Genomic DNA, 24,492 nt, shown 5'->3' with positions numbered 1-24,492 from the left:
TGATACTAACATTCATAATATATGAAAATAACTTTTATAAATAATACGCAAAGTAAAATGCAACTCATAGTGACCGCTATTTCCATATCTCCATAAATAAGCTCCAAATAAGTCGATCCATCAAGAGTCCTAGTGTCTTGATCTGGTAGCTCGGCCATACGAAGACTTAAAGACAACACGCATTGATCGATCGATCTTCAAATATGCAACCTCGTCGGTCTGGTAGCTTGTCTGATCTATTATAAGAGTATGTCGTTAATATACGTTCGACATCCAAGTACAACCTGGAGATATACTTTAGGTTCTATAAACAAACCAATCATTTCTTGAATCATAGCTCTTGTTAAAACTCTTTTCTTTTCTTTTCATATTACTATCAATAACTCGATTAGGCCTTTAGGTTTCATAGATAAACATATCATCGTTGTATATAAACTCTCCTTAAAGACCCTAATCGCATCGTTACGTTTAACGTCCAAATTTCATATTTTTTGGAATCTGGGGTTGATATCGGGTCAGGGTACGTCGTGTCGGGTCTCGGCACATCGTACCCGAGCTGAAACAGGCTTGACGAGTCGTGCCAATGCATGTAGCGTCGCTTAAGGCTGTGTAGCGTCGCTTTAGCCTTTGTAGCGTCGCTTCACCCTTTGTAGCGTCGCTTCACACTGTGTACCGTCGCTTCAACCTTTGAAGCGTCGCTTCACGCAGTGTAGCGTCGCTTCAAGCAGTGTAGCGTCGCTACAAATCCTAACTTCGTTGTTTTTGACTTTCCGACATGTTTCCGACATGCTTCTAAGCTTTATTCTCGTACCCATAGTGTTATACACCACAATTCATCCAATTTCTACCTTAAACTATCAAAACCGACGTGATTTCGGCTAAATCGATTCTTTCAAAAACGAACAGTCCTATAACTTCAAATTTCAGAAATCAAAACAACAATATTACCTCAGTTTGATGCTTTTAGTTGATAGAGGATCAAATTCTTGATAGAACGGCGCGAGAATCACTCGATTCCGACTCCGAACGAAGAAACCGCGTCGATCGCAAGTTGATCGCTCAAAACCCTTATCTGATACGTTTCTTCTTTCTCTGTTCTTCATTCTTTCAAATTCTAATGAGCTATACCATTTGGCCAATTAGTTTTCTTAGTTCTTCCTTTCTTTATTCTTTACAATCTTTCCTTTAAACTTTTCTTTTAATTAATCAATCAATTAATTATTTCAATTCCAATACTTACGTATTATTTATAGCCAAATAAATAATACTACTCCGATATTTTATTAATTTGTATTCCGATAAATCCTTTTAATTTATTCTCAGCTAAAATACTTAAATTTCCCAATCCGAGAAATAAACTCCACTTTTTCTTATTTTCTCGTTTGTTTCCTTTAATATTAAAATTTCTTGCTTTAACCAATGCGGATATCCAAATTTTCTTATTCGAATCCTTAAACATAAATGTAATACCCCAAATATTTTAAAATAATTAAGTTGTTTCACGTGTCGTAAGTTTCGATAAATTAAGTTAGGATGAATTTAATTTAATAATATCAGAAATTTAGAATAATATTTATTGAGCAGATTAGCGGGATTGAAGGAAAAAGTTTAGAAAATTAATATAAAATATAATATAAATCCCAAGTCAATAATTATTTCGCCAAGGTCCGCGAAATATTTTATAATATTTATGATTAAAGTTTCAAGTTGATCGGAGACCGTTTGAAATTTGGATGCAGATAAGTTTTAGATTAAATTGCAACTTTTAAAAAGTTTCAAGGACCAAAGTATAATTTAGCCAGTTATATAAGAATTTGACCATTTGAAGGAAAGATCCAGAAACCCCAAAACATCCTCTCCTTCATTTCCTTCATCAGATCATCGTTTCTTCGCTCGATCTCCGTTCCTCGACCGATTTTGACGTTCTATAGCTCGAATTGATCGAAATTGGACGTGTAATCAAGGTAAGCTAATCGTTTTGAGTAAATTTAATGGAATATTGATTTAAAGTTGAAGGTTTCGAGCGGTTTGATCGTTTTAACGATTATGGATTCAATCTCGACGTTTTAAGCTTGAATCTTGTGTCTTTGATGTCTTTGAGCGTTGCGGGATTGATTTAGAGGCGTTAGTAGATCGGAAATGGCCCGGGGAGTGAACCCCGGGGCTGCACGATCATGCAGCACAACAACTGCACGAACGTGTGCAGCAGTCTGCACGTACGTGCAGCATAGCAACTGCAGGAACGTGTAGTGTACTGCACGAACGTGCAGTATCCTGCTGCACGAACGTGCAGTCCTTCACCGAAGGAAATCTTTGATGCGGGCTTTCAGGGCCCTGACGCGACGCAGAAACTTGATTTCAAACAATTTCAAGTCCCGTAATCAATCGTGATTCGATTAAATTTCAAAAACATTTTTGAGCGTATAACATGAGAAGCATGATTAGAGTTTTGATATACGGAATTAGACGTTTAAGTTTAGGGTTTAAGTCGTAAACCTAAAGTCATAAAAAGTTAGTATCGAAGATCGACAAGCAAAGATAGAACGAGTTGAGTTAGACGCGATTAGAACTCGACGAGTTATGTATATGGTTATGTCTCGAGTCTAGAATGTCTATAGAGTTAGATTCCTACTCGAGTTATGTTTGTTTAATTTCTAGATCCGGCGAGGCAACCAGTTACTGGATAAGCAGCTCGTGGAGCTTAACGAGTTTTGTTTAATGTGATGTTTTTGGATATAAGCGGTTACTGTGAGTTTATATTTATACTGTCGATTTTTAATATTTGCGTTGTTTTATAAAATTCTTTATTTAAATTGTCTTATGGCATTTAAATTTATTTAAAATCAAATATAGATCCGATGAAACAAGCTATCTATTGGACAACAATAGAACTGTGTGTACACCAGTCATAATAAACTTAATATACATAAAATACAACCAATATTCAATAAGATATGAAGTCATGAAGAATATCCTTTAAGATGATTGATGTGAGTTGAACTCGGTGGAATTATCCCGGGACTACATCAATTGAGATACGAGGTTAGCACGGTGGAACTATCCCGGGACCTATATCTCCCCAGTCATCTTGGTGGAACTATCCCTGGACTTGGGCCTAATAACTAAGCTTTGCTTGAAAATAAGAAGTACGAATTTAATAGAGAAACATAATGTATAAGAAACATAATGAACTTAGGGTTTCATTCGGTTCAATATTTGGAAGCATACACAGACGTTTTATATTTTCATTAATTTTCTACAGTATTTTTATGAACTCACTTAGTATATTCCCATATACTGACCCCTCACAATTTCCTTTCAAGTGAATAATATTTTGACATGTTGGAATTCCATCCTTGTTCCGGAAGTCTATGATATTTTGAAGTATGTACAGATGTATGTTTTCTTCGTAGCGCCGCGGTAGTCAATAGACGTCAGACCATGAATGATGTTTTGTATCAAACAGTGTTTTGTTGTTAACTCCGATATGATAAAATGCATGTACCTAGTTTTATAAAGTTGTGCCTTTTATCCGTTTGATTTATTTAACCAATTTCCATGGGTGGAATTGGTCGAGATAATGATTAGAAACAGGGTAGTGCTGAATATGAGATATCGCTTTGTAAGACCATGATTTCTAAGAATTGCTTCGCTTCGGTTTTCAGAAAACGAATATGATATTTTAATAATCATAATTATCTTGTTTAAAGACTTTTCTGAAAACGTTTTACGAGTAATATATTTTTAATTGCAAAAAATTTATAGAGAATTTTAGGCTTGCTACGGGATTTGGAGCTACAACTCCCATTCCCTAGCGCCGGTCTTGACTCAATAATTTGGGTCATGAATATAAACATCTGACTCGATATTATTCTTTTCTTTAATATCCAAAATCCTTTATTATTGCAACTCTGGTCCCTCTCTGCAGGACACGTTGCATTAATCGGCACCTGAACTTACGGGGTATTACAATTCCCTTGGAAGTTTGATTTGTTTACCTAGGTAGTTCAAATAACGCTGGTTGAACTCGGAAAAAGTAGTTTCCATCTTTACCCTACGGTGCTCGGCAGTCCCAAATTTTCTAGCCCTAACTCGTCTAAGACGAGCATACGAAGTGGCTTCCGGACATCCTAAACCCTGGGTAATTGATTTTGGAGGTCACTGTACTTTTAAAAAGTTGCAAAATGGTGACCGAACTTCAAAACGTAACATTTTAGTTACTATACTATTTGGTTATGTTAAGATAGAAGGATTTTTGGTTACCGAAGAAAATTATTTCAAGTCGATTTTTTGTTGATTGTGTGTATATATGAAATATAAGATATTATTTGTTATAAATAATCAAAATTTGATTACTACGTATGTATAATTTGACCGTAAAACACTTAAAAACCTTCCAAAATCACATATTTGAAAGTTTAGTAACCAATTTGTTACGTTTTGAAGTTTGGTCACCATTTTGCAATTCTTGAAAAGTACAGTAACCCCTAGAATCAATTACCCCTAAACCCTTCATAACATTGGTCTCATCAACCTTATTCTCTACATCAACCTCATTATTATCACAAGGAGTATCAGAGTTTGAGGTATCCTCATCTTCATACACGTCTATCTACTTGGTCAGATTTTGAGAATCTTCCTCAACCGACATTATTAGGTTCTAAAATCAAAAAAATGGCGGGAAACACTAAGAAAATTTACCTAAAGCTAAATACAAATCAAAATTACAAAACAAGAAGAACAAACAAAAACGAAAGTACATCCAAAGAAATAAAACAGACCAAAGAGACAAAGAACAAGGAAATTATTGATGATCTTCAACCTACAAACTCGAAAGATCTCACCAAAAGAGCAAAGAAAACAAAGGCTAAAAGTAAAGAGAGAGAGTAAAAAAAATCTCCCAACTTATATAAGGACCAAGGAGGGGCAACCCAAACAACGCATCAATTAATATGCCAGTGGAAAACATATGTCAACTTTTGGCAGAAAACGCATGACACGTGTCACAAAGTGTACACAATAATTAACGAAGCAACCGAAAGGGCTCAAGGTATAAACTTAAAACCCACCATAATAAAACTGATCACGAACATAAATATCTGACGCACTCAAAGGGGGGAGAGAGACTTGTGATAACAAGGTAGATGGAACACTCTCAAAAAAGGCTAGAGGCCTATGAAGGCCCAAGCTCGAACCGAGATGACCATATCACAAGAGAACCGAGATGACCATACTACGCGAAGACCGAACAGAGATATCACCGAGTAAGGCATACGACTCAAGGGATTATATTGAACCTGACTGAAAGAACCAAACAGGATATCACTGAGGTAAGACCTAACTGTGCCAAAAGACACAATCTGACATGAAAGTACAATAGTACACAGACCAGACACTAACAAAACCTGTAGAAGACAGAGACAAAAGGAACCGATATCAGAATCAGTCAGCCCGATCTCCTACCTACCAAAGACTACAACAAACCTTCAACTATAAAAGACCCAAACACAAAATAGGTAAATATTAAGAGCAAATTACTATGACACCCCTCACATTTGACATAATTCACAGTTTAGTCCCTCTTGTTTGAAAATTGAACTATATAGCCCATCACTTTTGTTTTTATCAACAATTTAGTCCTTTTGTCCATTTTGGATGTTAGTCAACGAAGTCAACGAAACTATATGGTCCCTCACTTTTTTTTTCTCAACGATTTCACCCCCCACTTTTGTTTTTGTCCACGATTTCGTCCCTCAGATTTGATAATTAATTTACCCATTAGTACGTTGACCTCGTTGACTAACACTAAAAATGGATGGAGGGACTAAACTGTTGACGGAAGCAAAAGTGAGGGGCCATATAGTTTAGTTTTCAAACAGGAGGAACTAAAGTGTGAATTATGTCAAATGTGAGGGGTCTCATAGTAATTTGCTCAAATATTAATATTCTTTTTCTCTCAACTATCACGCGCTTTCACTTCTTTTTGTTTTCTATGACTCATACTGACTTGACCGTCAGAGTGGTTTTCCAGAATCACCTTTTGACATCCTTTTGACAGAGTTCTATGTGATTACCCAGGGATCAGTGGAGCAGATCCGACCCGACCCGGATTCGATTTATCAGTGTCAATTGTGGGTGAAATTTTGTGTGTTGGTGGCTGGGAATTAAGGTTTGTATATGAAAAATTGATTTGATTACTTATTTTATGCCACCCCTCTTAATTATGTACATAAGGTGGTACGTATAGTGGTTAACTAGGTTTAGATTAGCTATTAGGTTTTATTAGGTTTTAGGTTAGGTTAAAACTCTTATTTGTAGGTTAAATGAATGTAAATTTCGAAATATACATTATATGTCATGAAAAAAGTGCCAAAAGGTTATTTTTGGTCCATGAAAGTGTCAAAAAGACCTTCATGGCCACTAAGATTAGGTTTTTGGCAATTTGGTCAGTCAAACCTAAAAGTTGGCCCATAAACTTATAAGGCATTGTAATTAGTCTAATTTCTTAAACTTTTATCACAATTCCTTTGGATTTTAATGAATTATTTGCGACAAATATGCTTTAGTCCTTGAAGTTTGCCGCTGTACGCAGATCTAGTTCACTTGAATTTTGACAAACAGATCACTAGTTCGTCACCTGTATGGGTGTCTATAGAAGTCATCATTGGACGCTTTAGTCGCTTATCACTTTTCTACATGTCTGAAAAGTGGTGTCTACAGTTGCCATAACTCAAGGGAAAGTCGGTGGTCGTAAGGTTGAACAATTGACGCTAAATTATTACATGTGGCTTATGACAACGACTATTTTTGTCCATGTATGATCCTTTAGCGAGTGTAACTAACATCGTTTGAACGAGGTGCCTAAATAGCAAGATTTGACAACATTGAGCTCAAAATTACATTAGGGTCATTTTTGATATTCGAAAATATTAGGGTCATTTTTGAGATGCGAAAAACATTAGGGTTATTTTTGCACCTTCTCCGAAACATAAATAATATATACAATAGAAATAACAAGTCACCCATCATCTTTTGTTTGCTCTCCCCTTCTCCAATTATTTTTCTGTTTCCTTTCATTCCCTCTCTTCTCTTCAACAATTTCGAAAACCCTAATTTTTGTTTCTCTCCACGTTTGTATTACCATATTACCTAAACTGTAACTTACCCACTTCTGCAATCTGATCATGCTTTTATTTTTCACTGGCCAAATGTTGCAACAAATTTCACTTAACATTTTGTCAAAAACCAACAGTTTAGTTTAGGGTTTTTCTTTATAGAATTAGATAATCTAAACTGTGAGGATCAGCAGTTTACAATGTCGGATGATATGTTGATACATTTCTCTTCAAACTCTTCTAATCAATCAGACCAGTCTTTACCAACAAAGATTGCTAAACTTGAAGCTCGCATGGTTGGCAAAACCCCGACCTCTTCTACATCTGCCCAACCACCACCGCAGCAGCAGCAACAACAGCAACCTATTTGGTCCTCTGTTTCGCCTGCAGCGAAATTTGGGCTTACTGAAGATTTGGTTGATCATATTAGTTCTAGTGATTCTGATGATGATGTAAGTCCCTTGAACTGTGTGGGCATCTAATTGTTAAACTGTTTTTGGTTTATGTGTGTTTTGCATTGTGAACGAATTGAATTATGTTTATGAAATTGTAGAATAAGTTCACTGGACTTGCAATCTTATGATTTTTGTATAGCAGAGGTATATTTGCTAGGCCATCTGCAACCTGTGTAATCTTTAGTTTTTGAGATTAATGGGTTGGAAATATCTATTTCACATTTTAAAAAACATCTTATTTACGTTGTAGATGCTTTTTCATTGTTTAAATACAGAGAAAGATATCTTCTAGGATTATATTATCGATAGATAGAAGAGGGATTAGCATCATGATATCCTAAATATGCATTTTAATGCAGATGGTATATAATGGGAATTAAAAGTATGTAATCAAGAACTAGTGGCATAGACGGATAGTTTGGAAATATCCATATGCATTTACCTATCTGTGGGAAATTTAGCCGCTTAAATGGTTTCATACATGCAATGAACAGTGCGCATGCCTTTTTTGTCTCAAAAACCAATTAGAGTAATGATAGAAGTGCTGGTTCAAATCAATTTATTGTTTTCTAAATATTGCTTCAAGCGAACTACTTGATTAAGTAATGTTGACATCGATAGACCATTATGTTTGGAAATGTGATCAGCAATACCGGTGTAAATTTCCTTATTTATGGGAATTTTGGTTTATCAGATTGTTTCCATACTTGGATGGAATGGTGCATGCACATTTGTGTCTGTGGATCACACTAAAGCGGAAAATTAGCATGGGCAATTTCTTTTACCTCTATGTTAGCATTTGGTTCATTATGTTTTGCATTAGAAAGTTAATATATTTTATTCATGAAATGAATACTTATATTTCTTATCATGTTGGAAATTTGTACTTGTTGCTGGCTTTCTTTTTTTAAAAGGTATTTGTGATTTATTTATTTTCAATAGATGATGCTAATAATAGGTTTTCTTATATTCTAATGGTTATCTTTTATTCCGAGTCAGCAGAACAGAGGGGAGTTTCTTATACAAGCAAACACTCAGAAGCGCCAGAGAATACAAGATAAAGATTCATCTGCTCTTGAACATCTTGAGGTAGATTCATGATTAATGCTTTGGTTAGAAATCTTAGTTTACTGGTGCATATCGTTTACTTTCCCTTTCTCAACAGTTAGCCTCTTGTTTTTCTTTTCTTCTTCATGGATTTTTGTTTTTTCTTTATTCCTCTTACTCTCTCTTTCAGCGCCTCTAATGGCTTGTGTATAACTAAACGGTGTAGTCCTTCTGTTAATTTTCCTAGGCTCGGTATTCTTTAACTTCTATAATGGTCATTTTGGTAAAATACTGGTATGTTAATGTTTTATTTATTTTGTTTCAAAAAAGACAACCCACGTAGTAGCTGATGGAAGGCAAAAGACTGGAGACACAGTTGAGCCAAAGACCAGCATAGACTCGAATAGAAGAAAACAAGGGCGTGGTAGAGGGCATTCTGTTTCAGGAAGAGGTCGTGGCTCTAGAGTCAATGATCAGATGAAATCACAAGTTTCTTCTGCAGCAGCCATGCCTTCAAACGGTCACCTCGAGAACTCATACTATAAGGTGTCCCTTTCCTGGCATAAAAATTGCAATTTCATCATTGTTTATTGTATTTTAAACTGTAGTCATCTAAATGTCAATTTTAACAACCCAAGAATGTATGGTATTGAACTGAAGAAAGGAGCTATACTTTTTATGATGTCAGTCCATATGGATGCATTATTTTTATGTGCAATGTGCCACAATATGCCTACAGATCTTCTACTATACAAATAATATGGGATAGCTTTTATGTGTGTATCAAAATGTTGCAATGTGGTTATGTGGATTTTTTGATAGGATGGCTGAAGTAATTAGGAGGCACATATAACTGTTATTCAATATGCTGCATTGCTTGATCAGTCCAACTAATGATACATTTTACTTCTTAACAACTCCATTCTGTAAAAGGTATGCAGAAGGCATAAATTTATTTGACAAATTTCTATTTTTGAGTTCGAGAATTATCCTTGTGAATTAAGTGTTGTTTGGCAGAGATTTCCTCGGTTGCATCAACGGCATGATGCAATAGATGTCTTTTGATCTCAGTTGTGTCCTTCATAAAACAGATCCCTGAAATCTTAACTTTTTAAATTTATTAACTGTATCAGTTATCATCACATTTTTTTTTTATTTAAGTAATGAAAATATGAACTACATATATACAGTTATGCATGCATAGGCATAAGAAATTGATTTCTTTAGTTGCATTTGGGCTACTCGTGTTGCTACTTTCTGGTTTTAATTGTAGTTTTTGACTGTTAAGGGCTGAAGTTTATTCCCGTCAGCAAGGAACTTTATATTTTATTCCATCTTTTTACTCTGTTTATGAGACTGAGGAGTGTAGGACTATAGGACTTTGCTTTATAGTGATTATATTAGGATGACAATATATTATGTACTTTTTTTACAGGATAGTAGGCAAAAAGAGAACTTGCCCGATGATGATCGCAATTCCGTAGAGGTATCTGTGCAGTTCTCTTATTTGAAGTCCTTACCATTTTTATTACTATAAAGAACAACCGCAATGTGTTAGATTTTTGAAAATATCCCATGGATTATTTTCTTTAGTCAAAGTGCAGCATGCCTTGATATTCTACAGCTCTATTTTTTTTTCTGCGTACTTGTATCAGGACGAGGTTACTTCTTTACGTGCAAAAGTTGCAGCACTAGAGGAAGAACTTCATAAATCTCGTCAAGAGGCTTCTGATAATAAGAATCATTGTAACCAGTTCGAGAAGGTATAGTTCTTTCCATTACTATATGGGCTGTAGTTTTTCTGCGCTGCATTTGAAGGGAGTCTATTCTGTTTGTGCAGGAATTGAAGGAACTAAAAGATTATGAACAACAAATGAAGCCAAAGGTGCATTTTCTTAAGGATCTGGTTTGCTGTGTATTTTAGGCTTAGCTTAGGAAAATGTAGTATTTACTCTTTTATTTCAGTTAACTCAAATCTTACAAGGAACTTTTGCATGCTCACGTTGGCCTTAGTAAATTCATTTACCAGGTCGGCATGCTTTTATAAAGTTAATCTCACAACAGCCATAATGAGGGCATTGTTTTCTGGCTGTGGAATTCATGCGCATGCTTGATTTTCTATCAGGATATATTGTTTAAAATGAAGCATTTTTGTTAATACTTACCAATTTAATTTCTTTTGATTGCAGAGAACAAAAATGATATCTGATATGCTGATATCTGTTTCAAAAGCAGAGAGACAAGAAGCAAGGATGAAAGTTCGTCAAGATTCATTGAGGCTTGGCAATGTGGGTGTGATCAGGTTTGCAGTCTTAAGGCACTTTGATCAATTTATAAGTGGAAACACAAAATTAAATAGATTGTTTTAAAGATGAAAGGATGATGCACCTGAAAAGAATGCAAAACTAGAGAGAAGCAGAATGTTGAGAACTAGAAGAAATTAGAAATATGGCTCTATATTGTGAAATTATCAGAATCATCTGATGATGCACTGGTGTTAATTTTTTTTTTCTCTGAGGCTTCTCATTTTGCTTATATACCAAACTTGGTAATCTAAATAATTAGATTTGCTTGATCTAAGGCTGTTTTCTCTCAACTGAATCTATAATCTCTAAGATGACTATTTATGTATATTTAACCATATCAAGCACTTCCCTTTACTGTTTGGAAGAGTGTGCATACATAACTCTCTCTCCCTCTCTCTCATTCTTTGAGTCATCAATAATGTAAATGGAGTTCACTCCCAGCAACATTTGCTTTGTTAATTGGTAGTTTTTAAATTATAAGTTCAATGATTTTTTCCTTGTTTTTCCCTTTCATTGTTTCTTTTTTCTGAGGATCATTGTTTTATTGTTTATGTTCTCATGTTCTTTTGCAGGGCTGGAACTGTCATATCGGAGACTTGGGAGGATGGACAAGTGCTAAAAGATCTAAATACCCAACTTGTATGTCACAATCTGATCTCTCTCTTTAAGCCAATTTATTTATTTTATTTAGACAACGTTTTTTCTCTGCAAATTTTATGATGTTTTTGCAGTTTTTAGTCTTTTATACATAGTAATTATTGTCATAAAATCCAAAACTATGTGGCAGTATAGAATACATGTAAAATTATTGAAGCGATAAAGAAAAGTTTGATGATAAATCCTTGACAGAAAAATATTAAGAGAAAGGAATTCTTCATTTCTTGTTTTTGAATAGACATTACAAGGTACTGTATAGTAGACTACAAGAAGAAACTAGGAAAGTAAATCACTTCTAAATCTGAAAATTTCTGCTAGCTCTTAAATCCGGTTACTTCTGGAAACTTCCTAAATCTGGAAAACACTTTGACACTCCCCCTTAAGGTGAGGAATAGATATCTTCCATGCCAGCTTGAATATCAGATCATGGAAATTTGAACTACTTAGCCCTTTTGTCAATCTGCTAATTGTCAATTTGATGGAACATAGGACATACACCCTAATCCTTCTTTCAGTATGTTTTTTCCTTTCGTGCTATATAAAATTATTAGCAATGTTGATAGCTGACTTGTCGCAATAGAGCTTCATAGGTCCTTCCGACTTAATTCTCAAATCATCTAGAATAATCTTAAAACAGAGTAGCTAACACAATCCTTGAGCAATTAGCAGATGATTATGCTACCACTTTTGGCTTCTTATTCTTCCATGTTACTAGATTATCCCTAAGAAAAGTACAATACCCTGTAGTTGGTTTTCTATCCACTTGGGAACCTGCATAGTCATTATCGGTGAAAACTTTTGGAGTAAGGCTATCATTCTTCTTGAACAAAATTCCTTTTGTTGTATTTCCTTTCAAATCATGTAGCACTCAGTAAGATGCTTGAAAATAAGATACTCTTGGATCATGCATGCATTGATAAATCACATTCATCGAATATGCTATGTCTGATCGATTATGAGAAAGGTATATGAGTTTGCCAACCCACTTTTCTCTAGTACATTCCTTTATAAATAACCAGTTCTTTAGCTGCTCCTAGTTTATGTCTCCGATCCATCAGAGTAGGGGCTGGTTTACACCCAATCTTCCCTGTTTCAGTCAACCAGTCGACCACATATTTTTGTTGAGATATAATGATCCCTTGTTTGGAATATGCCACCTCAATACTGAGGAAGTACTTCAACTTTCCAAGTTCCTTTTTCTCAAATTCTTTTGCTACTCGTTGTTTCAGTTCATGTTTCTCTTTCTTCTTATTTTCAGTCACTATGATATCATCTACAGACTAGCAAAGCTGTCACTCCCACTGCAGTTGAGCCCTTAATGAAAAGGGCACGACCATCTTGACTATGTTTATACCTAGAATCCTTGATGACTTTGGCAAATTTTCCAAACCATGCTCTAGGTGATTGTTTTAACCCATTAAGGGCCTTCTTCAGCTTGCATACATTATTAGTTTTTTCTCCCTAAAATCTCAAAGGATGCGCGTGAAGATTTCTGTAACTAACTAACCATAGTGAAATGCTTTTTCTTACATCAAACTGCAAGAGTTGCCAGTTGAAGTAAGCGGCCAATAATAATAAAAGAACAGAGAGATGGACTCTACTTTTGTGTAAGTTTAGTTGATGTTGGTCAATTTTTTTATGAATCGTTTTGCTATAAAATAACTAAAGTTCAAAATCAAAAGGTTGTAGAGAATCAAACTACCTGGAATTTCGTTTACCTTACACCTAAGATAATCATTGACGTGGCTCTAAGAATTGGAATTGCATTGTCATGCCCAGAGTTAGAATTGCATTGTCATGCCCAGAGTTAGAATTGCATTACAGCTCTAAAATATTCACTATAAAACATATGTTACGTGCCCTGCTTATGGATCTCACAGGCCTGTTGACTGAAAAATTACTTTTCAATGGAACTATTATGTCCTCCTTGTTATTTCTTCCTCAACGTGAAGAACCTATGATTATTTATGATCGAGGCCTTTGGAGGGAGCACTCACCTTGTAGCTCAATAAAAGAACAGAGAGAGCTCTTATAACCTCAAAGATAAATGTGAGAAAAAGATAATAATTATTTTTTATTTCATATATAACAGGCCTTTAAATAGGCATACAAATTAATCCTACTAAATATACGAAATTTAACTAAATAGGAATTGTAAATTTTATACAATCTGCAAGGAAATGAAAAAGGAAAATTATTGTAATCAAGCAGTTATGAAATATTTGTTAATTGTTCTGAATTTGTCTGAATCGTCCTATGATATTTCTTTGCGTAACAAGAGTCCCTAACAACTTAATGGTGAAGCATTACAAGCTTAGCTATTATGGGTTTAAGGTAATTCTGACTTTAAAGGAGTTTGGAAACCTATAAAATACTGGACAACTGGACTCAATAGGATTAATTTAAGCAGTAACATTTAAGATCCATAATACTGTTAAACTGCCCTTGCAGAATGAGAAGATCATAAAATTTCCCTCTAAGTTCTCCCTGCTGCCGCATCATGAATTGAACAATAACTTTTCCAGATTATTATGTAATGTGCTTATTGAGTTCCCAGTCTGTGTCTCAATAACATTGCTTTTACAAAATAATTTTTAGAGACATCTATTGGAAATGAAGGAGGCTGTTGAGCGGCAACGGAAATTACTAAAGAAACGACAACCTGGTAAAGCTTTTCTTGTTGCATTTGGCTGTACTCCATCTTTCTTTTCAGTGTTATTTATAGCAAATGTGTTTTGATAATTTGTGTGCTGAGCATTACACCTGTGTTTAAAATTCAGCCTGTACCTCTAACATAGAAAGAAATCATCTGCTAGGAGATTTAGTAGCCTTCCTATTATTGCATATTCCATTTTTATATAACTTCTCAGCGACTCTATTTCTGTTTTGCTCACAATCAGCATAATACAATAATGTGTATGCCAAAGGTTTTTTCATTTTGATATTCTTGCAGACTCCGGCGAGTTCTCAATTGACCTATTCCATCATCATGCATAATTATCTTTTTCTGGATGAGCTTGATATGAATAGTTCCTTTTGGATCTTTAGATCATAAATTTATGCTTATTCCTAGAACTCTTGGTGATATAACTTATATCTCTATAATAATTAGCAGCGGTCATCATGCATAATTATCTTTTTCTGGATGAGCTTGATATGAATAGTTCCTTTTGGATCTTTAGAACATAAATTTATGCTTATTCCTAGAACTCTTGGTGATATAACTTATATCTCTATAATAATTAGCAGCGGTGCGAATACAAATGAGAATTCTTTCTTCTGATATGTTAAATCGGAATTTTTGTGAATCTTTGTGGAGATTCCCAAAGGTGTAGCGCTTCCGAGCATCTCCAATGGACTCTTTAAAATTGTCTCTCTTTAATTTAAAGAGTTTGATAATAAATTAGAAGTCCAATGGACTTTCTATTTTTTAAATTTAGAGTAGATAGTGGAGAACTGTTTTCATCTTCTATGTATTATTTCAAATGATAGAATTTTAAATTTCAAAATATAAGTTTGTTATTTTTATTTTAAAATATCATGTCTTATTTTCAATATAAAAATTGAATAAATAAATAAATTTATATTATTAATATTTGATATTTAATTACTATTTATAGAAACTAAACAAAATAAAAAATTATTATTAGAGAGTCAATTATATTAGTATTATTAATATTTAATATTTTTAGTATTATTTGTAAAAATAAATATGATAAAAAGTTGATATTAGAGAGTCCATTGGAGTAAAATTAGAAATATCACTTTTTATCATGCTCTTTAATTTAAGATGATCTTTATTTTAAAGAGTGCCATTAGAGATGCTCCAACCATGGTTGATGTTAATGATATCTGTGTCAAATAAGCAATTCACCCAAAGAGTACCATTGGAGATGCTCTAATCATGGTTGACTGGGCTACCTGTGATGTTCTTGATATTGTCAAATAACCAATTCACCCAAACGCTCAAGTTGTTGAGTGAGACTTCAACAACAGTTTTATTATCTTTACACATTCCCGCATGCAAATGCCCATTGGATTTGATAAAAATCAAATTCTAGACCTTTGATCATAGAGGCTCTAAAACCTTGTCAAATAACCAATTCACTCAAAAGTTTAAGCTATTGGTGGGGCTTCAGTTAAAGTTTTAATATCTTAACAATATTAAATATCTTACTGGTCAGGAAAAAAGGCAAGAACAAATCATTAACTTTTGGTAGCTGCTCTTTAATGTAGATAAGGGCGATGGACCAGATGGCGAATCAGGTATACAAGAAGAAGATTTTCTAATCCAGGATGAGATTCTTAAATCTCGCCTTGCAAGCATCAAACGTGTAAGTTCTTTTTCTATGTTTAGAGTGTCATTCAATATTTATATCATGCATGTAACTAGCAAAGATTTGAAAAGGCCTAATGACGCAAAAAGTCGGAAATTTATGTGAAAGTTAAAGTTAATCTATTCTAATTAGTTTTCTCGCTATTAGATTAATTTGGAAACTTATTGCAACTTTATCCATGACCAAATTCATTAGAAAAACATATATCCTCTCACTAACCAAATAAAAAAATGAATTAATAATAGTTGTAAGATTTCACCCCCTTTGTCTTAAATCTGTGCTAACCTCGTTATTTTTCCTCTGTACCTTCGTTGATTTTCCATCACAACAAAATGCTACAAAAATCCACTGTCAATTATACTACACATGAAAGTGAAATCAAAATGACCTGAATGTAAAACGACTAAATCATGTACATATAAATGACAAGAAAGTCTAAGATAGTAAAATGCATTTGGCAAATGATGACGCATGATTGTTTGCTATGCATGGCATGAGTTACTTACTATTCCCTCTAACCCATTCTAATTGTTTAAATTCTTTCTGCACATTGTTTAAGGTAATGCACTATGTATAGTGTAATTTTACATTTATATCCTTTTATCTCATGAAATATTGTATTTTTAAAAGTTTATTATAAAAAAAGGTAAAATGGGAAGAATCTAGTTTAAAATATGATATAAGAGGAAATTGACATTTGACAATTAGAATGGGACATCCAAAAAATGAAATTTCGCCAATTATAATGAGACAGAGTGAATACAATATAAGTGTAAGTGTATTAAAACAAAAAATAGAATTACGTGTAAACTTGGATTTCTTGCCCCACTTTTCTCTAAGTAAAATATACAGGTGTCAAATACGTTTTCCTCACAAATATTGAACTTTTAAAAGAAAACGATATTTTTTTCGAATTTTCTTCTAATTAGATCTCTTATTTTTGTAAACTTTTCTTCGACCTTTTAATATTTTTTTAATTTAAATTAAACAAAAATTTAAAGATAAAGAAAGAGAAAGAGGTTATTGACCTACTTCTTTTAAACGATAGATTGTATTTAAAATAATTAAGTTTGATATCACTCTATATATAAAAATATTTTTCTCAAAAAAATATATTATTAATAAAATACATTTAATATTATATTTGTATTTACTACAATTTACATGTAATTTTTTCTCATTGTTAGTTTTTAAATACTCTAAAATTTTAAATAGTTAAATAATTTTTTTATAGTAACAAAAAAATATTTATATGATAATACAAAAATATAAATAGCAATATATTAGTATTAAATATATTATTATAAGAAAATAATAATTTTTTTCCATTTCAAAAAATGTATAATTTATACTGGTTAAATTAGTATAAATCACCTTTTAATTTCAAGCCTTTGTGATCTTTATCAATTAACACCAAACTTTTTTTTTTACATTATATCCCAAATCGTAAGGTTTGTTGCAATTATGTCATTTTTGATCCGGAACTTAGTTTACAATACGTGACATGCCACGTATTATCCCAATCTAATACCTTCAAAGGCCGCACAAGCCGACTAGACAATGTGTTGAATGTTTTTGCCAACTGAATGAATGATAAAAAAAACTTTTTGTTTTAGGACATATATTTGTGAAAATTTAGAGATTCTGTTCACAAAATTTCGAATTTAAAAAGTGGTTTGGCCTTTAATAATCTATAAATAACAATTTTATTAATTAAATTTTATTATGGATCCAACTTCATATTTTAGTCAATGTTTATTTTTACCAAAATTAAACTTTATCTGCAATTATTTCCATAATAATTTTTTTAGTAATGTTATCATATTTATTATTGCTTTTAATTAATTAATTAATTTTATTAGTATCTCAATAGAATAAACTATTATTGATGTCTTTTATTAAATGCAACTCTCATCAAGATATATAATTATATTTTTACAAAATGATATAGTTTCTAAAATTAATCTTGTATAATAGTTGAAGAAAAATTTAATATGCTTATCAAAATAAATTTACTTAAAAAATATTTTCCCTCCGTCCCGTTGGCAATAATTTAGATTGTTTTTTCTCATTTTACCACTATTAATGGTGGTCTTATTAACTGTGTTTAGAGTTGTAGTCATTACTTTTAGAAAGAGAAGGGGTGAATGAGAAAATTCCATGTAAAGTGGCACTAAAATCATAAAATGGACTTCTAAAGTGGGACAATTAAAATTAAAATATCTACCTTCTTAAATGGGACGGAGAGAGTATTAATTTAAGGGTTATCTGTAAAGCAAGTCCCACCTTTCACCTTTATAGTGATTTAAGCAAAACTTTTTGCATTTCTAGCCCTTATCACCTGTAGTTTCAGTCATAAAAAACACTAAAAATGGCATCGTATGTTGAATTGAAAGCAATATCGAGCTACAGTGCCAAATTGAACAAACATATGATGTGGGGTGCTACGCTTAAATGTTGTGTTTAAATCGCTACAAACATGAAAGATGAGGATTTTAAAAATAACCCTTAATTAAATATTAATTATTTCATGGGTGGTAGAAAGCCAAAGCAATGCTTGACTAGTTTGCTAGTATTAATGGAACCTAATGAATTTATTTTCTCTAGAAAGCCTTATTCATATGTAGTTGATTATGTGGGTTTTACTGTTTCTTGAATGTTAACTGCATAATAATCCATATTTCAGAAATCCCATTATCTGGGTAGTCCAAAGCTTTAGGTTTAAAATATTTTATTGCTTTGAATGATTTAATTGTGACTAGCAACAACTATGGCTCATAAAAGTAATACAACTATGATGTTTGAGATCGGTGAAGGAACTGACGGAAGGTATAAATGGTGCAGTCAAGGAGCAAAAACTGATTGCAGCAACAATTGCTATTTCGATCTTTAATGGGGTATATATGGAAAGAGGATTTTAGGATATGAGTCTAAAGATGGGGTAGAAGACTACCACCACTGGCAAACTATGCAGAATGAGAGAGAGTAAGGGGGTAGGGGCAGCGAGTTAAAACAAAATTTATGTTGAAGGGTACAAAAGAGAGACAAAGGATGTTGGTAGAAAGAATAAAAAGGTGTCAAAAGTATTGTGCACATATATATCACTTTGATAAATATAATTTTGTTTCAGTTTTGATTTTTTGGATCAAATTGCAACTAAGTTTTCATGTTATGTTAAATTGACAATAATGAAAGGATACAGCAAAATTGCAAAGGCTTGTATTTTTTCGGTTGTCAGGCCTTTTAGTGATGTTGATATTTTCTTCTATACAAATGCGCTTTCATTGTTGAGCTGCTGATTTTTGCAGGAGGAAGAAACTATTTTGCGTGAGAGAGATCGATATGAGCTAGAAAAGGGACGGCTTATACGTGAAATGAAAAGAATAAGAGACGAAGATGGCTCCCGTTTCAATAATTTCCAGATATTGAATCATCGATACGCCCTTTTAAACCTTCTTGGGAAAGGAGGCTTCAGTGAGGTTTACAAGGTCAGAACTTTGCAAGCCAAGACATCTAGATTTTGATATACTGACAGTGTCTTCTTGAACCAAGGCTCTTATTTGCAATAGAAAATTTTATATTATGCTTTTGCCGGTATTGGCAATTGTAAAAACATAGCTTTTTGCAGTGATTTGAAGTAAGAAATTTCCGGCAGGCTTATGATTTGGTAGAGCATAGATATGTTGCATGTAAGCTTCATGGACTGAATGCCCAGTGGAGCGAGGATAAGAAGCAAAGTTACATAAGACATGCAATTCGAGAGTACAATATTCACAAGACATTGGTGCATAGTCACATTGTTCGGCTTTGGGACATTTTTGAGATTGATCAGAACACTTTCTGTACTGTCTTAGAGTACTGTAGTGGTAAGTTCCTTAATCATAATTTAGCAAAGATCTTTAAAATTAGATATGCTCAATAAGAAAGCACATTGTACCCTTACATTTATTTTTTTTTGATTTTTTTTTTCTGTTGTCAGGAAAAGATCTTGATGCGGTTCTTAAAGCAACACCTGTATTGCCCGAGAGAGAAGCTCGGATCATTATTGTCCAGATATTTCAAGGTCTTATATACTTGAATAAAAGAGCACAGAAGATCATACATTATGATCTGAAGCCTGGGAATGTTCTGTTTGATGAGTTTGGTATTGCTAAAGTTACTGATTTTGGTTTGAGCAAGATCGTGGAGAATGATGTTGGGTCGCAGGGTATGGAACTTACTTCCCAGGGAGCTGGAACATATTGGTGAGTATTTGATATTTCTCATTTGTAATTCACTTGGATGTAAATGTTCTATCTTCTGTTCCAAGCTTAATAAGTTACTGGACTATCTTTATGCATAGGGAATTTATAACAAATACTCCATTTCTAATTTTATTTGTTTAAGTTACTCCAGTTTTGAAACTTTATTTTTTTACTCTGTTCTTTAAATATTTTTGTCCGTACTCTCAAAGTTTATAAATATACTTTGTTTAACTTTATTTTTAGAAACCATTTGAAACGTTAGAAAATGTTTCTAGAAACGGTTGCAAACTGTGTTTTTAGAAACTGTTTGAAACCCTTTTAGAAACTGTTTTAGGAACTGTTTTTTTAGAAACAGATGCAAAAATGTGTTTTCTGAAATTATTTGAAACTATTCTTTAAAAAACACGCTGGAACGAGAGTTGGAGTAGGAAACCAAAGCGCAAGAGTAAAGAAATAAATTTGGATGCATGCTGGGATAGGGTTTTTAAGTTATAGTTTTGGGGTTAGATTTTGCAAATAATTATGTTTTTTGGGTATTTTTGTAACAGTACGCATGTGTATGAATTTTTTGACTTGAATCTGCTTTTGAACTTTGTAAGTATATAAAATGCAGGGATAGCAGATTTTTTGTGTCAAGTTACTTTGCCATTTTTGGAAGTCTAATTTTGATTCATGATGTAATTTTGAATATTTGGAACTGGCCTGGTTTGATTTACATTGACCGGTAAGATAATGTCAATGTCAATCTTCTCACATATCTATGGTGTAATATTGCTAATAAAGTTGTTTTACACTATCTCTCGGTGGTCCCTCAGTCAACCTAAGTCTTTTTATTTGCACCTTTTTTTATATGAAATAGTGCCTAGAAACTCATTCGATTTCTCAAGTCAAATGATTTTTTAAACAAATTTCATTGTTTTTATGGTTATATGTATGCACACACATTGACATACTCGGAGAGGGACGTAAACTGTGCCATGTTTAGGAAATATGTCATTATTTATTATAATTATTAATAATATTACTATTATATGCAAGTTGATACCGCATATGCTGGTGTTTTTTCTTTTTTTGCCTTATGATGTAGCAAGCATTTAGCTATGTGGAAGCAATATGCTAATTGTGTTTTCACTTTTAGGTACCTTCCACCAGAATGCTTTGAGCTTAGCAAGATCCCTTTAATATCATCAAAGGTCAGTGAGGTTGATGCATTAAACTATTTTAGGCCTTAGTCTGTTTGCTTTTGTACCAGAAAGTTTAAATGGTTGGATTTGGCTACATAATCTTTAACTTCCAAAAATTTCATTTACAATTAACATCTATATCTTTTGATGGTTTGTGTGCTTGTTTTTGGAAGTCAGGTTGATGTCTGGTCAGCTGGAGTTCTATTTTACCAGATGCTATTTGGCAGGCGTCCTTTTGGGCATGACCAGACTCAAGAGCGTATCTTGCGTGAAGACACTATTATCAAAGCTCGCAAGGTTGATTTCCCATCAAAGCCTTCCATCTCAAATGAGGCAAAAGTAAGTTGGACAATCCACTTTTGCAAGTTGTCATTGCTTGTTCAATTATAGTTGTTCAGTATTCGTACCATGCAGATGGTAGATCAGCTCACTGGGGTTTGGTGCATTTGTGATAATCTAAAGATTAAAAAAAGTCCAATTTTGATGGTTGGCTTTGACTCTTGGGCAACATTATCTCTTTGTGAATTTTGGTAACAAATTCAACTTGTTGAATAAATTCTCTTTGAAATAAATGAAAATAAAAGTGGAGGAGAGGAGTCATACACTGAAATTGCCCCTTTAATGCATATACCATGAAATTTTCTTTTCATTTTCTGAGTGTGCGTAAGCATACAAGGGAAGTTTGGTGGTTTCTTATGTGATTTACTATCCATCATCTTTGCTATGTTACTTAATATTTTCAGAATTCACTAAAGCCAGGTAATTTTCTGTTAGTTTTCATTTTGTGATTCATATAGTATTAGCTCTTGTGCATCTCACCTTAAGAACTCATCCTTTAAATATCTATACTATACTTGTTTTTAATGCACAAATTATCACTTTGTTTGTCTTAGGAGAAACTGCATATGATTTTAATCTTTTTCTTTAATTCTCTTGCAGGAGTTTATTCGCCGATCTCTAACATATAACCAAATTGAGAGACCAGATGTTCTAACTATCGCACAAGATCCGTACCTTACGTATTCGAAAAAGTAATGTATATATACAGCAGGAAGGTGGAGGACAGTGCCTTTTTGTCCAACTCTCAGTTTTGTACAGCTTGTCAAGGTTTTGTAAATTTTTGCATGCTTGGTTTTTCAGGCATACACTTCAGCGCTCTGCTCCATTCAGTTAAAGCTTATTCATCTTTTTTTATTTCTTTCTTCATTATATGCTGTAACCGGTGATAATATCATTTGATAAAAGGAAAAGAAATAATATAAAGGATCATTTTACTGCAAATTTATAATAAACTGACATACGTTCATATGAGCCACTTACAAAGAAGCGCATGCAATACATGTCATATTGAGAATAATACTTTAATTCAATTAAAATGGGACAATGTCTGTCATATTTTCTTTCTAAAATCCATTGTCCTAATTCTTTTTTGTCATTTTTTAATTCCCTATATTTCCTAGCTGTGGCTAAGGTCAATTTAAGATAATTTATGTAAATCTCCTAAAACATACTCTATATATTAGTGAGGAAATTACACAAAAGACTCTTCTATAACTTATTTGTTATGAATATTTCACTTTTGAAAATTTATTTTTTTATTTTATTTTTCTATTATTTTTTATTATATTTTCAACTAAATTTAATTCTCATATTTTTATTCTCCTTTTTTTAAAAACATTTGCACATTATTTTTTTCTATTTTTTTCTCTTTTTTTCTTCTTCCTCTTTTCTTTTTTTATAACTTCTTTTTTTCTTGTTTTTTTATTTCAACGAATGTTGTTAGTAAATTCTATTTAATTTTTTTATAATTTATTTAATATATTCGATTTATAACACAAACAATTAAAAATATGAAATAAATAAAAAATTAACGATGAAAAAATCAATCGTACTTGTCTCAGAAAATTTGAAGCAATAGAAGATTACATCGCCATCATCATATCCTCTTATTTTGGATCTTCTTCTTCTTCCTCTTTCTATTTTTTATGTATTAATATTTAAATTTTATTAATAATTTTGTTCATACATTTGAAACTATTGTAAACCGTTTGAAACTGTTTTTAAAAATCGTTTTAAATTATTTGTTTGAAATCTTTATAAACTGCCGAAAACTTTATAAACTGTTTTTTATAACTAATTTAACTTTTTTATGAATGTTTGAAACTGTTTACAAAATCCGTTTGAAACTGGTTTAAACCTTGTAAACTGTTTGAAACTTTTGTAAACTGTTTTTGAAATTTTTGCAAGCTTTATGAAATGTTTTTCTTAAACTGTTTGAAACTTTTGTCAACTGTTTGAGATATTTTTAAACTGTTTGAAATTGTTTTTAGATAAAGGTTGCAAATTGTGTTTTATGAAACTGTTTGAACGCTTGTAAACTGTTTGAAATTTTTGTAAACTGTTTGAAGCTGTTTTTTTAAAACTGTTTGAAACACTTGTAAACTATTTGAAACCTTTGTAAACTATTTGAAACTGTTTTTTTTTGAAACTGTTTGAAACGCTTGTAAACTGTTTGAAACCATTGTATAAACTTTTTTTAAATGATAATAAAAATGTGTATTAGAAACCGTTTGAAACTGCATTTGAAACCGTTTTTAATAGATTTTTAATGAGAACAAAGCAGTGTTTTAAAAACTGGACCGGACCGGCCGGTCGAATCGGTCGAACCGTGATCCAGCCGATGGTCCGGTTTAAAACAGCAAAAAACCGGATCTTTTGGTTGAACCGGATCGAACAGGATTGAACTAGATTGAATTGGTAAAAACCGATATTGAACCGGTGAACCGGTAAAAACCGGTGAACCCAATTTTTTTTAAATTTGTTAAACCGGTTGAACCAGGAATCGGTGGTCTTACCCGTTTGGTCACCGGTACGGCCACTGGATCGGTTTTTAAAACGCTGGAACAAATAAATTAATAATTTACAGTTTTCTTTGTTTTTTGAGAAAATAATGATCGTTGTATTTGAATTCAAAGTGAAATTTGAAGCAATTTGATTACGAATTAAAAATTTGAGCGGATCGGAAACTAAATTTGAAACTCACAATAAATTTTAAAAAAATGATGATAGAATGGTTTGAAACAGTTTACAAGCGTAAATAAGCTGGAGTACAATAATTAAATTGTTATGAGCTGAACACTTTGATTT

At 32.8% G+C, this 24,492-nt stretch overlaps 1 protein-coding gene across 2 annotated transcripts; it reads left to right on the top strand.

Annotated features, from left to right (window-relative positions):
• Positions 1 to 7,022: 7,022 nt before the first annotated feature.
• LOC126673500 (serine/threonine-protein kinase TOUSLED) lies at positions 7,023 to 22,626 on the top strand. 2 transcript variants are annotated; one of them, XM_050367669.2, is made up of 16 exons: positions 7,023 to 7,567; positions 8,573 to 8,659; positions 8,948 to 9,163; positions 10,053 to 10,103; positions 10,273 to 10,380; positions 10,458 to 10,502; positions 10,807 to 10,919; positions 11,496 to 11,562; positions 14,179 to 14,245; positions 15,817 to 15,914; positions 19,226 to 19,405; positions 19,573 to 19,783; positions 19,897 to 20,161; positions 21,300 to 21,354; positions 21,523 to 21,684; positions 22,285 to 22,626. In XM_050367669.2, exons 1-16 carry the CDS (start codon positions 7,316 to 7,318, stop codon positions 22,378 to 22,380), a joined length of 2,073 nt encoding a protein of 690 aa, XP_050223626.1. In that variant the 5' UTR covers positions 7,023 to 7,315; the 3' UTR covers positions 22,381 to 22,626. The 2 variants fall into 2 exon arrangements, with proteins under 2 accessions (XP_050223626.1, XP_050223625.1); XM_050367668.2 differs by having other exon boundaries at positions 8,570 to 8,659.
• The last annotated feature ends 1,866 nt before the right edge of the window (positions 22,627 to 24,492 follow it).

This window comes from Mercurialis annua, linkage group LG3, assembly GCF_937616625.2.
Source record: "Mercurialis annua linkage group LG3, ddMerAnnu1.2, whole genome shotgun sequence".
NCBI lineage: Eukaryota > Viridiplantae > Streptophyta > Magnoliopsida > Malpighiales > Euphorbiaceae > Mercurialis > Mercurialis annua.
The sequence above is the reverse complement of the archived record's forward strand: the minus strand, read 5'-3'. Positions and strand labels throughout refer to the sequence as shown.